Source organism: Pipistrellus hanaki, assembly GCF_964339955.1.
Source record: "Pipistrellus hanaki genome assembly, chromosome: 3".
NCBI lineage: Eukaryota > Metazoa > Chordata > Mammalia > Chiroptera > Vespertilionidae > Pipistrellus > Pipistrellus hanaki.
The window spans coordinates 11,118,364-11,133,958 of NC_140505.1; the positions used below are offsets into that span (position 1 = coordinate 11,118,364).

General features: G+C 37.1%; 1 protein-coding gene across 1 annotated transcript in view; it reads left to right on the forward strand.

Moving 5' to 3' along the window:
• MSR1 (macrophage scavenger receptor 1) overlaps positions 1-15,186 on the forward strand; it is a gene marked incomplete at its 5' end in the record, with an annotated part of 66,462 nt that extends 51,276 nt beyond the window's left edge. The window contains 2 exon segments of the mRNA XM_084877013.1: positions 7,048-7,236; positions 14,421-15,186. Of these exon segments, the coding sequence (XP_084733139.1) occupies positions 7,048-7,236; positions 14,421-14,554 (323 nt within the window). The 3' untranslated portion in view covers positions 14,555-15,186.
• Positions 15,187-15,595: the final 409 nt, after the last annotated feature.

The following is a 15,595-nucleotide window of genomic DNA, read 5'->3' on the forward strand; positions in this document are numbered from 1 at the left end:
GAGAGACAGAAAGTTACATACAAAGGAACCCCCATCAGACTAGCAACTGATTTCTCAACAGAAACTTATCAGGCCAGAAGGGAATGGGATGAAATATACAAAGTCATGCAAAGGAAGGGTCTGAATCCAAGAATACTGTACCCAGCAAGGCTATCAATCAAAATTGAAGGGGAAATCAGGAGCTTCACAGACAAAAAAAGACTGAAGGAATTTATCTCCACCAAACCAGCAATGCAAGAAATGCTAAAGGGTCTACTGTAAAAATAAAGAAATAAAAAGTGAAGAAGGAACACGGGTATAGAATAAAAATGGCGTCAAATGAGTACCTATCAATAATAACCTTAAATGTAAATGGATTAAATGCTCCAATCAAAAGACATAGGGTAACAGATTGGATAAGAAAACAAGACCCATACATCTGTTGTCTACAAGAAACCCACCTCAGGAAAAGAGATGCACACAGACTGAGGGCGAAGGGATGGAAAAAAGTTTTCCAGGCAAATGGAAATGAAAAAAAAGCTGGGGTAGCAATACTTATATCTGACAAATTAGATCTCAGAGTGAAGGACATAACAAGAGATAATGAAGGCCACTTCATAATACTAAAGGGAACAATCCAACAAGAAGAAATAACCCTGGTAAATATATATGCACCCAATACAGGAGCAACCAAATACATTAAAAAACTGCTAGAGGACATTAAGGGAGAGATTAATAGCAATACAATCATAGTAGGAGATTTTAATACCCCACTGTCACCCTTCGACAAATCATCTAAACAAAAAATCAGCAAAGAAATATCAATCCTAAATGACTCACTAGACCAGATGGAATTAATTGACATCTTCAGGACACTCCACCCCAAAGCCACAGAATATACATTCTTCTCAAGTGCACATGGGACATTCTCAAAGATAGACCACATTTTGGGACATAGGCAAAGTCTCTTCAAATTCAAGAAGATAGAAATCATATCAAGTATCTTCTCAGACCATAATGGCATAAAACTGGAAATTAACTACAATAAAAATAATCCAAAGAAATCAAACACATGGAGACTAAACAGCTTGCTATTAAACAAGGACTGGGTTACCAGAGAAATCAAGGAAGAAATTAAAAACATCCTGGAAACAAATGACAATGAAAGCACAACAATCCAAAATCTTTGGGACACAGCAAAAGCAGTTTTGAGAGGGAAGTTCATATCCTTACAAGCCTATTGCAAAAGACTAGAAAAAATAGTAACAGATAATCTAACTCTACAACTCAAAGAGTTAGAAAAGGAGCAACAAGAAAAACCCAGTGTAAGCAGAAGGAAGGAAATAACAAAAATCAGAGCAGAGATAAATGACATAGAGACCAAAAAAACAATACATAAGATCAACAAAACCAAGAGCTGGTTCTTTGAAAGAATAAACAAGATAGATGGACCTCTAGCCAGGCTAACCAAGAAACAAAGAGAGAGGACCCAAATAAACAAAATCAGAAATGAAAGAGGTGAAATAACAACAGACCCCACCGAAATACAACGGATTGTTACAAAATACTACGAACAACTCTATTCCAACAAACTGAACAACCTGGAGGAAATGGACATATTCCTAGAAAAATACAAACTTCCAAAACTCAATCAGGAAGAATCTAAAAATCTCAATAGACCAGTGACTTGGGAAGAAATTGAAACAGTCATCAAAAAGCTTCCAGCAAACAAAAGCCCAGGGCCAGATGGCTTCACAGGAGAGTTTTACCAAACATTCAAGGAAGAACTAAAACCTATCCTCCTCAGACTATTCCAAAAAATCCAAGAGGAAGGAACACTTCCAAACTCCTTCTATGAAGCCAGCATCACCCTAATACCAAAACCCGATAAAGACAACTCAATGAAAGAGAATTACAGGCCAATATCCCTCATGAACATAGATGCCAAAATCCTCAACAAAATTCTAGCAAATCGGCTCCAGCAGAGCATCACAAAGATCATACACCATGACCAAGTAGGATTTATACCAGGAATGCAAGGTTGGTACAATATCCGCAAATCAATAAATGTGATACATCACATAAACAAGTTGAAAGATAAAAATCATATAGTCATATCAATTGATGCAGAAAAAGCATTTGATAAAATCCAACACCCTTTCCTGATAAAAACTCTTAACAAGGTGGGAGTACAAGGATCATACCTCAACGTAATAAAAGCTATATATGATAAACCCACAGCAAACATCATACTCAATGGGCAAAAACTAAAACCATTCCCTCTAAGAACAGGAACAAGACAGGGATGCCCACTATCGCCACTCCTCTTTGACATAGTACTGGAAGTACTAGCCATTGCAATTAGACAAGAGGAGGAAATAAAAGGCATCCAAATTGGAAAAGAAGAAGTAAAGTTATCCTTATTTGCAGACGACATGATATTGTATATAAAAAACCCAAAAGACTCCATTAAAAAACTAATTGGCTTAATAAATGAATTTGGCAATGTAGCAGGATACAAAATTAACACCAAGAAATCTATGGCATTTCTATACACCAACAGTGAGTTTATAGAAACAGAGACTAAAAAAGCAATTCCATTTACGATCGCACCAAAAAAATTAAGATACCTAGGAATAAACTTAACTAAGGAAGTAAAGGACCTATTTGCGGAAAACTACACGACACTGAAAAAAGAAATAGAGGAAGATGTAAACAGATGGAAGAACATACCATGTTCATGGATTGGTAGAATCAACATCATCAAAATGTCCATACTTCCTAAAGCAATCTATAAGTTCAATGCACTCCCCATTAAAATACCAACGGCATATTTCACTGACCTAGAAAGAACTCTCCAAAAGTTCATTTGGAACAATAAAAGACCCCGAATAGCCACAGCAATCCTGAGAAAGAAGAGTAAAGTAGGAGGTATCTCAATACCAGACTTCAAACTGTATTACAAAGCCACTGTTCTCAAAACAGCCTGGTACTGGCACAAAAACAGACATATAGATCAATGGAATCAAATCGAGAACCCAGATATCAACCCAAATCACTATGCTCAATTAATATTTGACAAAGGAGGCACTAATATACAATGGAGTCAAGACAGTCTCTTCAATAAATGGTGTTGGGAAAATTGGACAGATACATGCAAAAGAATGAAACTAGATCACCAACTTACACCATACACAAAAATAAACTCAAAATGGATACAGGACTTAAACATCAGACGGGAAACCATAAAAATACTTGAAGCATCCACAGGCAACAAAATCTCAGACGTATGCCAAAAAAACTTCTTCACTGATACTACCCCTAGTGCAATGGAAGCTAAAGAGAAAATAAACAAATGGGACTACATCAAAATAAAAAGCTTTTTTACAGCAAAAGAAACCATCAACAAAACAACAAGAAAGCCCACTGTGTGGGAGAACATATTTGCAAATGTTACCACTGATAAAGGTTTAATCTCCAACATCTACAAACAGCTTATACAACTAAATAAAAGGAAGATGAATGATCCAATTAAAAAATGGGCAATGGACCTAAATAGAATATTTTCAAAAGAAGACAGAAGGAAGGCCCAAAAGCACATGAAAACATGCTCAAAGTCACTAATTATCCGAGAGATGCAAATCAAAACAACAATGCGGTACCATCTCACACCTGTCAGAATGGCCAACATCAACAAATCAACAAACGACAAGTGTTGGCGAGGTTGCGGAGAAAAAGGAACCCTCGCGCACTGCTGGTGGGAATGTAGACTGGTGCAACCACTGTGGAGAACAGTGTGGAGTTTCCTCAAAAAACTGAAAATGGAACTCCCATTTGACCCAGTAATCCCACTTCTAGGAATATATCCCAAGAAACTTGAAACACCAATCAGAAAGGATATATGCACCCCTATGTTCATAGCAGCACAATCTACAATAGCCAGAATTTGGAAACAGCCTAAGTGTCCGTCAGCAGATGATTGGATCCAAAAACTATGGTACATCTACACAATGGAATACTATGCTGCCATAAAAAAGAAGGATTTCTCATCATTTGCAGCATCCTGGATGGAATTGGAGAACATCATGCTGAGTGAAATAAGCCAATCAATGAAAGAGAAACACCACATGACCTCACTCATTTGTGGATAATAAAGAACATTATAAACTGGTGAACCATAAGATAGATATAGAGACAGTATATGAACAAGTAGACTGTCAAGTTACAGTGGGGACGGGAGGAAGATCTGGGGGAGATAATAGATCAACCGAAGGACTTGTATACATGCATATAAGTGCAACCAATGGACACAAAACTCTGGGGAGGGAGGGGATGTGTGGAAGGGAGGGAGGGGGTAAAAAAAAAAAATCAATAAAATATATTAAAAAAAAAAAAACCTTCATACTTTGACACCTCGGGAAACCAAAGAAATCCTGTAATGAACATTTCCTGTGTGCAATATTTATTTAGGCTTTTTATGGCTACACTCTTGATCATTAATCTAGCCTGTTTATGTGAACAAAATTCGTTCTTAAAAATTGTGTAAAATATGCATAATAAAATTTGCCATTTTAACCATTAAAAAAAAAAAAAAAAAAAAAAAAAAAAAAAAAAGACTATAGATGGACAATCTAACTCAAATGAAATCAAAGGAGGAGTTCCCTGGATATTGAGACCTGTCACAGAGAAGGAGACTATAAAATAGAAACCCAGGCATTATTAAGACACATGTTTTATCATGCGAATTAGAAAACACATATCTATATTTCAACAAAAGAAAAGAATGCAGTAGTTTATGGAGAGGCTTTTGTGTAAAGCTTGGAGAGAGATTACTAAGCAGATTTGAATTAGTCCAGCTGTTCTAGATGCCTACCCATATCCTTACCCCTAGGATCATAGGAAATCCTGTGGTTCCTACCTACATCATCACTTCCATTTTGGTTTGTGTTTCTGTTTTTAGCCAATTACAAAGTAATGACTAATACAAAAGAGTCATTAGAGGGACACTGGTCAATGTTTATCTTCATTTACCTGATTTGAATCTGGAGAGAGTCTACATTGATAAAGTTAAGAGGAGAAATAAGACAGCTACCCAAAAAACACAAACAAGCATTCTTTAGGTACAAGGTAAATATTCCCCAATGGAGAAAAATCTGTCTGACTAAATAGGTTAGCTTGATAGCAAAGAAACCATAGCCATTATTCACATCCATATAATGAGCTGGCTAAATTCAGAGGAAATTCTGACCTGCAGTCTGGCAGAGAAAATGCTGATTGTGGATGTTCAGAATGACAAAATGGACTTTTCTCCATGAGCAAAGCAGAGTAGTTGAAAGAGCCTGTTGGCCTGCCCCTTTTCTCTGTATCCATGCATAGGTGATCAAGGGTTGACAAAATATGGTCACACTTCTGTAATTGATTTATAATTGAAAAGTATTTAGCTGACAGATAGGCATAGACATTCCAAACATATGTAGCCATAGAAAATTCATTAGAGGACTTATTCCCCTTCAAAATCCCACAAGCATAAGGAATTTGGGGCGGGGGGAATGCAGCCATTCTGTTTGGAATAAATATACATTCTAAAGAATTCTATAAAAGCATCAGCAGGTGTGTCTGATTAACATGTCTCCTCATTTAAATATATAATGTGATCTTGTAGGTTGGTGGCTCTCAAAGACTCAGGAATAACAGCATCAGCATCAGCTGGGAACTGTCCCACTCAAGACCTACTGAATCAGAAACCCTGGCTGTGGGGCCAGCCATCTGTGAATCTAATGCATGCTGCTATGGACTGAATTATGTTCACTCATCCTTCTCTCCCTATCAAATTTATATGTTGAAATCAAAAACACCATTGTGATGATATTTTGAGGTGGAGTTTTTAGGACATAATTAGGTTTAGATGTTATTATGAGGATAAGGATCCTCATGATGGAATTAGTATCCTTAAGAGATCAGAGAGCTTATTCTCTTAGTTCAAAAATTGTCTGCTTTGTATCTCATTCAAAGAAAGAAAAACATGTTGGGACACAAAATCCAGTAGCCTTACTAGTATAATAAGAAATATCTTTGCTATTGTATATAATAAAGAGATAATATGCAAATTGACCATCATTTCAACATACAAGATGACCACCCCCAAGTGGTCAAAGATAGCTGCCCCCATGTGGACACAAGATGGCTGCCCCAAGATGGCCAGAAGGGGAGGGCAGTTGTGGGTGATCAGACCTGTAGGGGAAGGCAATTAGGGGTGACTGGGCCAGCAGGGGAGGGCAGTTTTTTTTGGGGGGAACCAGGCATGCAGGGGAGGACAGTTAGGAGTGACCAGGCCTGTAGGGGAACAGTTAGGTGTCAATCAGGCTGGCAGGGGAGTGGTTAGGAGATGATCAGGCTGGCAGGCAGAAGTGGTTAGGGGCAATCAGGCAGGCAGGAAGGCAAGTAGTTGGCAGCCAGTAGTCCTGGATTGTGAGAGGGATGTCCCAGATTGGAGAGGGTTCAGACTGGGCTGAGGGGCACACCCCCTGCCTCCATGAACAAATTTCATGCACCGGCCCTCTAGTTTCTAAATAAATGTCACTATAGTTATCTTGTATCTCTTACTAGAAGATAGGATGTTTGGCCATCTATTTTTGTGTTTATGATATTATAAAATATCTTCTCCTCCACCTCCTATATCATTGAAAGTCACTGTACTATGTTTTCCAATTTGTGTGTTAGCGTGTCAAGAATATAATAAATCATTTGTTATAAAATTTTCTAAATAGTATGCAAAATCTATATAACATTTAAAAGCTTGTAGCTGTTGAGTTTTATAGTCGTTGAAATATAATCTTTGAAGTGTTCTCATATACATAACTTACATAAATGTTAAAACAGAGAGAATAGATTTTAATCTTCAGCTTTGACTTATGCTATGCTTGTAACTTAACTCTTCAGTGGGTGATGCTAGAAAGTTTAAAATATATCCCAGTAGTTGACCTTATTGAGAAGAAGTGCTAAAATGATTTTTAAAGCATTAGGAAACAGTGTTAATATGTAACTAACCCCTGCTGACTTTGGTTACAGCTCCGTCTCGGACAGTACGACTGGTTGACGGCAGTGGCCCTCATGAAGGCAGAGTGGAGATTTTCCACGATGACCAGTGGGGCACAGTTTGTGATGACCACTGGGAGCTGCGCAGTGGACTGGTCATTTGCAGGAGTCTGGGCTACCACGGTGTTCTAACTGTGCACAAGGGAGCCAGTTTTGGACAAGGTAATTTTTAAAAAATATATTTTATTGATTTCATAGAGGAAGGGACAGGGAGAGATAGACACATCAATGATGAGAGAAAATCATTGATAGGCTGCCTCCTGCATGCCCCTACTGTAGATGGAGCCACACCCAGGCATGTGCCCTGACCAGGAATCTAACCCTGACCTCCTGGTTCATAGGTCAGTGTTCAACCACTGAGCCACACTGGCTGGGCAAACAAGGTACTTTAAAAAAATTATCATTGTTGTTAAGAATATTACAGATTTTTAAAATGTTTTTTTTTTAATGAAGTGCAGGCATTCTCTAATATGTAGAAGCAAGTAGAGATAGACCCGTATAGCATAGGAAGAAAAATTGTGTCTAGGATTTTTTAAAATGGCCTTTCCTAGGAAGTAGAAGAGAAAGGGACATTAAAATCAAGTGATACATGCTCTCAGACAAATTTTAATATGTAAATTTTATGTAAATTCAATTGGTTAGTTGCAGGGTACTAACAGAGGAAAATAGAGGGATTGGCAAAGTAGGACAAGTGAATTAGTAAGGTGACTTAGGATCTATAAAGTGGATAGCTCATTTCTAATAGAAGGCATACAGCTGTCATCCATGCTGATTACTCACTGCTAGGCGATGGCTAAGAACTCGTCAGTTTTGGAAATAACAGCATGTGATGATGATCTGAATTCTTAGGATGTGCTTTTGTTGACAAAATAGAATATAGTTTGCCAGTTGTCCAGATCATTTAACCAATATGGACTGACTGAATAGCTCAACCCAAAAAAAGAAAAATACTCTAAAATAGCTTTTATCAAGATGACTTACACTTTACATTGTCCAAAGAGTTGACAACTTTGCATTTAGCTTTGTATCTCTAAGGAACAAGCCTCGTGGTAAAATTTATTAACTTCTTATATCCCAGGTGGTAAAATCGCCACTGTTTCAACATTGCATTCACCTTAAGACCTAGTCTCACAAGTAAAATATCCTTTGTCCCACAGCTTTTATTCATGCCTGCTTATATCTCAAGGGAATTCTGGTCTAATGCACTGGCAAAAAAAAAAAAAAAATTATTATAGAATACTGGCAAGAAAATGTTTTCTATTTAAATAAGTAATGAAACAATAGAGTTTAGTCTCATGTGAAATTAGTTTGTTTGTTTGTTTGTTTATTTATTTATTTATTTACTTGGCTACATGGAGGCAGTTTTCTTCATATAACTTGCCAGTTCTCTAAGATGAATATCCATTTTTACTGAGGCTGTGCATTAGAGGACTCGGGGATGCTATATATGATATACATTATACTAGAGTTTTATTGATAAAGCAGCAAGGTATGCTAGAATTTTGTTGTCTGTATACATTTTCAAGCACCTGCTGAAATGAATCAGAAAGAACAGGCGTTTGATAACGAAGGAGATATGAGTTGAAACTTTAGTGCCGATACTTATGTTTCAGATGTCAATCTCTTATTTCAATAAAATGAAAATAGTAATAATAATAATAATAATACCAAGCCAGATTTATTTTGAATCTTAAAAGAGCTGGCATATAAAAGTGTCAAACCCTTGCCGGTTTTGCTCAGTGGATAGAACATGAGCCTGTGGACTGGAGGGTCCTGGGTTCAATTCCAGTCAAGGCCATACACCTCTGTTGCATATTTAATCCCTTGCCCTGGTGGGGGCGCAGGAAGCAACCAATCTCTCTCTCTCTCTCTCTCTCTCTCTCTCTCTCTCTCTCTCTCTCTCTCTCTTTCTCTCTCTCTCTCTCCCTCCCTACCACTCTTTCTAAAAACCAATGGAAAACTATCCTCAGGTGAGGATTGACAACAACACAAATATGTCCAGTAGTATAAGGCCTGTCTGGTGGCATTGCACAACAGAGGTGGAGAGCACCCTCAATAGGTTACTTCCCATCCTCTGAGAGTTAGGAGGGCCAGGTCTGTGTTGCACGGAACAGTGGCAGAGTGACATTCCAAGGGTCACAGAGTTGAACGTGACTTCGTACTGAACAGAGAGGGGTGTGACTGAATGTCCTAGGAACCGGGATAATCGCCCCTCTCCACCCAAGGAGACCCAGCTCTAGTCTCCGCTCACTGCGTGGAATCCATACCAAACAAGCGAGGAAGGAATGATCGTGAGAAATTTAAAACCGCAAAGCAAGATGAGCTGGGAGAGGTAATGAGACACGGCTTATTCGTCCTGAAGAAAAAGAGTCTGAGAAATAAATTTCACGATCTGCCTCATCGTATGTTTTGTTTTAAGAAACAGGCTTACTTTGTAAGCTGATTTGGGATTAGACTCAGCAAACAACCTTTTTATGTAAAGCTGCTTACGCTCCCCCTTCCTTTCCCACTCCACCTTACATTTACAGGGTAGCTGGGGTGGAGGGGGAGGCACAGGAAAAGCCATTGGAATGCAGCATAGAGACAGAAAACAGAAATATGAGTGGAATGGTTTGGGAGAGAAAAGGATGTATTAGAATCTAAATTATTTGTAATTTCTTAGTAAAGCAAGAATAATCAGATTAATTCTCTCTCTCTCTCTCTCTCTCTCTCTCTCTCTCTCTCTCTCTCTCTCGCAAAATACAAACAAGAAGAAAAAAAAATTTGCATTTATTTTCTTTGTATAAGTCCCCATTAAAGAAAGAAAACCATTTTCTTCGTGCAGTTTCTCCCTCCTCCTCCCCCTCCTCCTCCCCCTCCTTCTCTTCCTCCTCCTGCTCCTCCTCATCTCTCTCTCTCTCTCTCTCTCTCTCTCTCTCTCTCTCTCTCTCTCTCTCTCTCTCTCTCTCTGTCTTTTTCTCTGTTTTGAAATGGCAGACCTGGCTCACCAGAGAGAATCCTTGTTGGCTTTAAGAAGAATTAGTTTTGCAGCTGCAAGGAAAGTGGCGGATAGGAATAAAGCTTAAAGCATGCTCCCTTACATAGGTTCCTCCATTTGGTTGTGTCTTTTGCTAAGGTGGAATGTTCTTTTTCCCTCCCCCTCAGTAAACCAGAAGGTTAACTTTAGGAAGCATTGAGAAGCATTTTGCCTGTCACTGCATGGGGCAGGGAAGTAGAGGGTGATCACTCCCGCCCTAGGCAGGCTCTCCCATCCCTTGTCCCAGTGGTTTCCCTGCAGCAAACCTGGGTGAGCTTTGCCAATGGTGATACCTCCTGGAACATATTCTAGTCCACCTGAGCCCCCGTGCTAATGCAGGAAGCATACACTGGGCCAGGAGCAGCTACTATCTCTTCTTCTCCTCGGTTTACAGAAGTTTGTCCTGAAGCCCCAAACCTGAGAGCAGAAACAAAAGACAGTTCTAGATATACCAGTAAATGTCATAGGCTATTCATCACTCCTTTCCCAAGGCATAATCAAATTTCGAAGTGGACTTTAAAATAAATACAAGAATAAGCCGAAGGAGATCAAAGGTATAGCTAGCTATGCCTCTGAATTAAGCTTCAGTAAATAGGAGTAAAAGCAATATCAAAGATAAGTAAAATATCTCAATGGATAGGAGCTCAAATTCCTGCATACTATACATTGCATATTGACAGCTTTAAAAGAAGTCTACATGTTGGATCTTATGGAACCTGATATGGAGCCTATAGAGTTCTTAGCACATCTGTTTTGTTACTATGGTAACAAAGACAGTATGAAGTAGGAATAATATTGTTTAGCAAGTGCTGATTACATGACTTCATTTAATGCACATTGTGCTTGTGAAAAATAGATATTATAGCCCCAATTTTTCACAGAGAAACTAAAGCTGTCACAAAATTTGCCCAAGTTTACGTGGCTATTATGATGTGTTGTTTTGTTTTTGTTTTTGTTTTTTTGGGAGGGAAAGGGATGTTCTATTATTGTCATAACCTGTCTCTTCACTAGACAAAATGTTCTAAGTTCTTTATGCTTAAGAACTTCATGTTGGAAGAGCTTGCTTCTTCAAATCTTAAAATCATAGATTTTTTAAGAGGTAAATGAAATTTTAGAGGTACTTCAGCCATATCCCTTTATTTTGCATGTCTAATACAGAAGGGGACATGAGTGACTTCTTTAAAACCACAAAGCTAGAATCTGTTAGTCTGTTTCATCATTCTCTATTCTGATTCCCATTCCATTTCCACTTTGATCTGAAACACAATGATTTTCTTGAGATGCTGTTGACAAAGTACTTCCCTACTAGAAGTCTTAAAATGGCTGCAAATGCATGTCACTCAGCCATAACTGGATTTAATTCACATTTAGGCAGAGATTGTTAACCACGTGATTTTTACTTCCACAGATATCAATTCAGCAGCTAGTCTAAAAATCTCATCACGTTGCTATATATCTGGCTAATGTATAAAATCTGATTCCCTTTTTCCCCCATAAAAGTTTTGAGTTAGTGATGAGTATATTAAATAAACTCAGAGTCCCTCAAAGAACAATACTATCTGCATTCTTTTCAAAGAAGAGATGAAGGGAAAATGGCATAGTCTGTCAAACATGCTCTCAGTCATCACAGACCAAGCTCATGAACCCCAGAAGCCACGGACAGTGCCTTCATTATGTCTGCTTTTGGAATACCAAGTCAGTTTGTCCCGACACAGCCCTCAAATACTAAAGGAATTGAAGCTGTGTAGAGGATTAGGTGGATGACAGATAGATAGATAGATGATAGATAGGATTAGAGAATGAAAACATCTATAACATACTCATCAATTTTGCATAAGTTCCCACAAAAAAGAAAGAATAGTTTTGAGGCAAAAAATAAAAATGACACCAGCCGCAACAAAATCCTCGAGTAACAGTTATTACCTGAAGAAATAAAAACAAATTCGCTTTTTTATCTTTGAGGTTCAGATGAAGATAAAATTGTATTAATTTTATGCCACCTTAGCATTAATTTTTAATGCAGAAACCAATTTGGAAGGATATGGGAAATGTGTATTAAGTAAATTTTTCCCTTAGGCTCAATAGTCCTGAATATATTAATATAAAAATAAAATGACAAATCTTTGAACATTACTTTTATAACTCTTATTTGGGCTCCTAGGTAGTCAATAAATATCACCAAGCTATAAAGGGCATTATGTTCTGTTGCTGGCTCTGTTCTCCTTGAGAAAGCCAAACATCCTTTCTGAGTCTGTTTATCAACCCATGATATGGAGATAATTACCATTATTTTACAACATTATTAGAAGAGTAAATTTTTTTAAATCATATGTGAAAAGGCTTAGTATGTTAACTGGGTCTGAGTCTTTTCCACATAGAAAAGACCCGATTACCCGCCAGCACAATCTGATTTTCACATCAGTGGGGTCAGACTTAGGAGTTCTACATGCCAGGGTCAGCTTTGCCACTAATTGCATACATGAGCCCAGTTGCTCCATTTGCCTAAAGCAGAAGTCCTCCCTAGGAAGTCAGGTCAAGAGGAAATGGATTTTGATTTTGTTCACTCATGTAGATGCTCAAAACATCTGCTGAACAACCCAATGAATAATGCAGAGCATTGCAGTGAATCACTGATTGAAACCTGGCTCTAAACGGATGCCGGGAATGCTCCACCAGGCATTAACTACGTGACCTTGACCAGCGTTACCTGTTGTCTCCGATTTTTACTTTCCTCTCCAGTAAAATGGCACATAGAAGCACTTAACTTTGTAAGGTTATTTGAGGATTCAATGAGATAACAGATCAAAAGTACTTTGAGTGTTTCTGCCTACATTGTAAAGTCTTCCAAAAGTGGGCTGAGATATTCATTCTTAAGACTCCAGAATGGTATTCTAACATTCATGGATTCCTCTGCTGTGGTTTCTAAAAACAGATAATCCTGGTATGAACATTTCAAGCTCACATGAGCTCCCCAGGTCCCCCTTTTACAATTGACCAGTCCAGAATAGCCTTTGCTTTTCCAATAGATGGTTTGAATCCTAATGATTTCATTTCTCTTATATTAAATGAAAAATACAATGTTCCTAGTTCCCTCAGTAATGTAAACCAAAATATAATTTCGTCTTGTATTTGGATCTTTCTAGTGAAGGTACAAATTATACAAAAATTAAGTGATTGTACCAATTTATGTTACATGTGGAAATCAAAATTTCTTGTCTAATTCAACAAGTAAATAAAAACATGAGTCATCACAGAAAATGTCTACATCAAGATCCTATTAAGTTATAGTCTCTTCAATTTAACTTCCACATTTATGGTAGGCACAGTTCTAAAATGTAGTTCTGATTATGTCATTTCTTGTTGTGACTTAAAATTCAAAATATTTTATAGTGTGGTCCTAGCTTCCTATCACCTTCCTTCTTCCTCATTAATATACTTTGTGTTTGGATGCCAGCATGGTCATGTTGTCCCCACTATATGGAATGACTTCTATTTTATGCATGAAAACCTCGATCCACTTTTTAAGATTGGGTCAAATTTTATCTACATTGTGGTTACAAAATTCCCAATATCTGCTAATTTATTCCTATATTATATTTACGTATGACTATATATTATACACATTAATAATCATGCACATCTTGTTAACTTATGGAGCTAACAGAATATTTGAAAAACCAGGAAGAATAATGCCATTGTATGTGCTTTATATGTGCCTCTGAAAAACAAGGTTTTATTTAACTCTGTTTTATAGTGACCCAAAGACCTGTTTGCAAGTTGAATTTAGTATTTCTAAGTACATTTCATATAGCTCTTGTGACTGAAAGAGGACCTTTTAACATATTGATCCAAATGAAAAAGCCCTCCACCAGTTTTGCAAAGGTGCTTGCTGAAATTTAGCTGCTAAATCAACAGTTTCCTGATGGCATGAAATGTTCTTGAAAATTCATTAGGAGGTTTGCCATATTGTATGTTCCACAAAACCCAATGAAATCATTCATTTAGAAGTTTTCAAAGGTTCTGTTTCTAGATGTCATAAGCCTAAAAGAAAGGAGAATTTTAATAAATGAAACACTCAGAAAATTTTTAGAAAACATTTCAAAACCTTCTTTATTAAAGTTATCTTTTCTTGCAATGAATTCCATTCTTTGGATTTTAGTATTTTACACATTGACAAAATATAAAGTTTTCTGCGACAGGATACTGATTTTTTAATCCTAACGATCAACACATTCTGTTAAATTAGTGAGTAAATAAATGGCTTTGTTTCATTCAAATATAAAAACTAAACTATACTTCCTAATAATCCAATTCTATCTGATTTCTGTAGGTACTGGTCCAATATGGCTGAGTGAAATATTTTGCTTTGGGAGAGAATCATCTATCGAGGACTGTAAAATCCGACAGTGGGGTGTGAGAGCCTGTACGCATGCCGAAGATGCTGGAGTCACTTGTGCTTTATAACGTATTATATTTCATTCACATTTATGAAATTGCTGCAAAGTGATTTTTATTACTTTTCTCCATTAAAATTAGTTTAATGAATATTTAAGAGATTAAGAATATTGCCCCAAAATACAGAATATTTAAAAGTCACTGGATAAACATATTAAAAACCTTCATACTTACTATATTTTGTTTTTGAACCATTTTAACATCTAAGTTGTCCAATGGAATTCTATAATGATTTATACATTGAATTGCATATACTGAAGTTTAAGGTTCTAGATTACAAATGTCAATAATATGGAAACAATCTCAATCAATGGTTCCAATTCATATCTTCACCAGGAGATTTTTATCATTTTTTTCTTCTTTGTAATCTATTTAGTTGATTTTAATTGAATAACTTTCTGAATAATGAGAAGGTTGAGAAAATTTCTTTGGTGTCAAATTCGCAAAATATTTAATTCATGCATATTTTTAAAGAAAATATGTCGAGATGTCTAATGAGCAATAACTTGGCTGTAATGGTACATTTTGGTCATGTAAAACTTTTATCAGAAGGTTTTGCAAGATTATGTATTAACATGGTAAATAATAACATACTTAATAGCATATTTATTAACAATAATAATGTGGTTGTTTTACATGGTAATGTACTGAGAGTTTTTTTTTTTAAGTATATGTTATTGATTTCAGGGAGAAAGGTAGAGGGAGAGAGAAACAAACATTGATGATGAAAGAGAATCATTGATCCGCTGCCTCCTGCACACCCCCTACTGGGGATAGACCCCACTCCCCCTCAACCCTGGCATGTGTCCTGACCTGGTATTGAACTGTGATCCCATGATTCAAAGGTCGACGCTCAACCACTGAGCCAAGCGGGCTGGGCCATATTGACAGTTTTTACCGAATCATAAAGTTAGTTGAAAGCAAGAAAAGATATAGGCCCACCTTTGCCAGATTGTGTATAAATAATGGATGGATCAAAAGTGTTGTTTTTAACATGCAGCTCAGATTGTTATGCACTTAAGTTGAATACTTACCTTGTTGCAGTTCTAA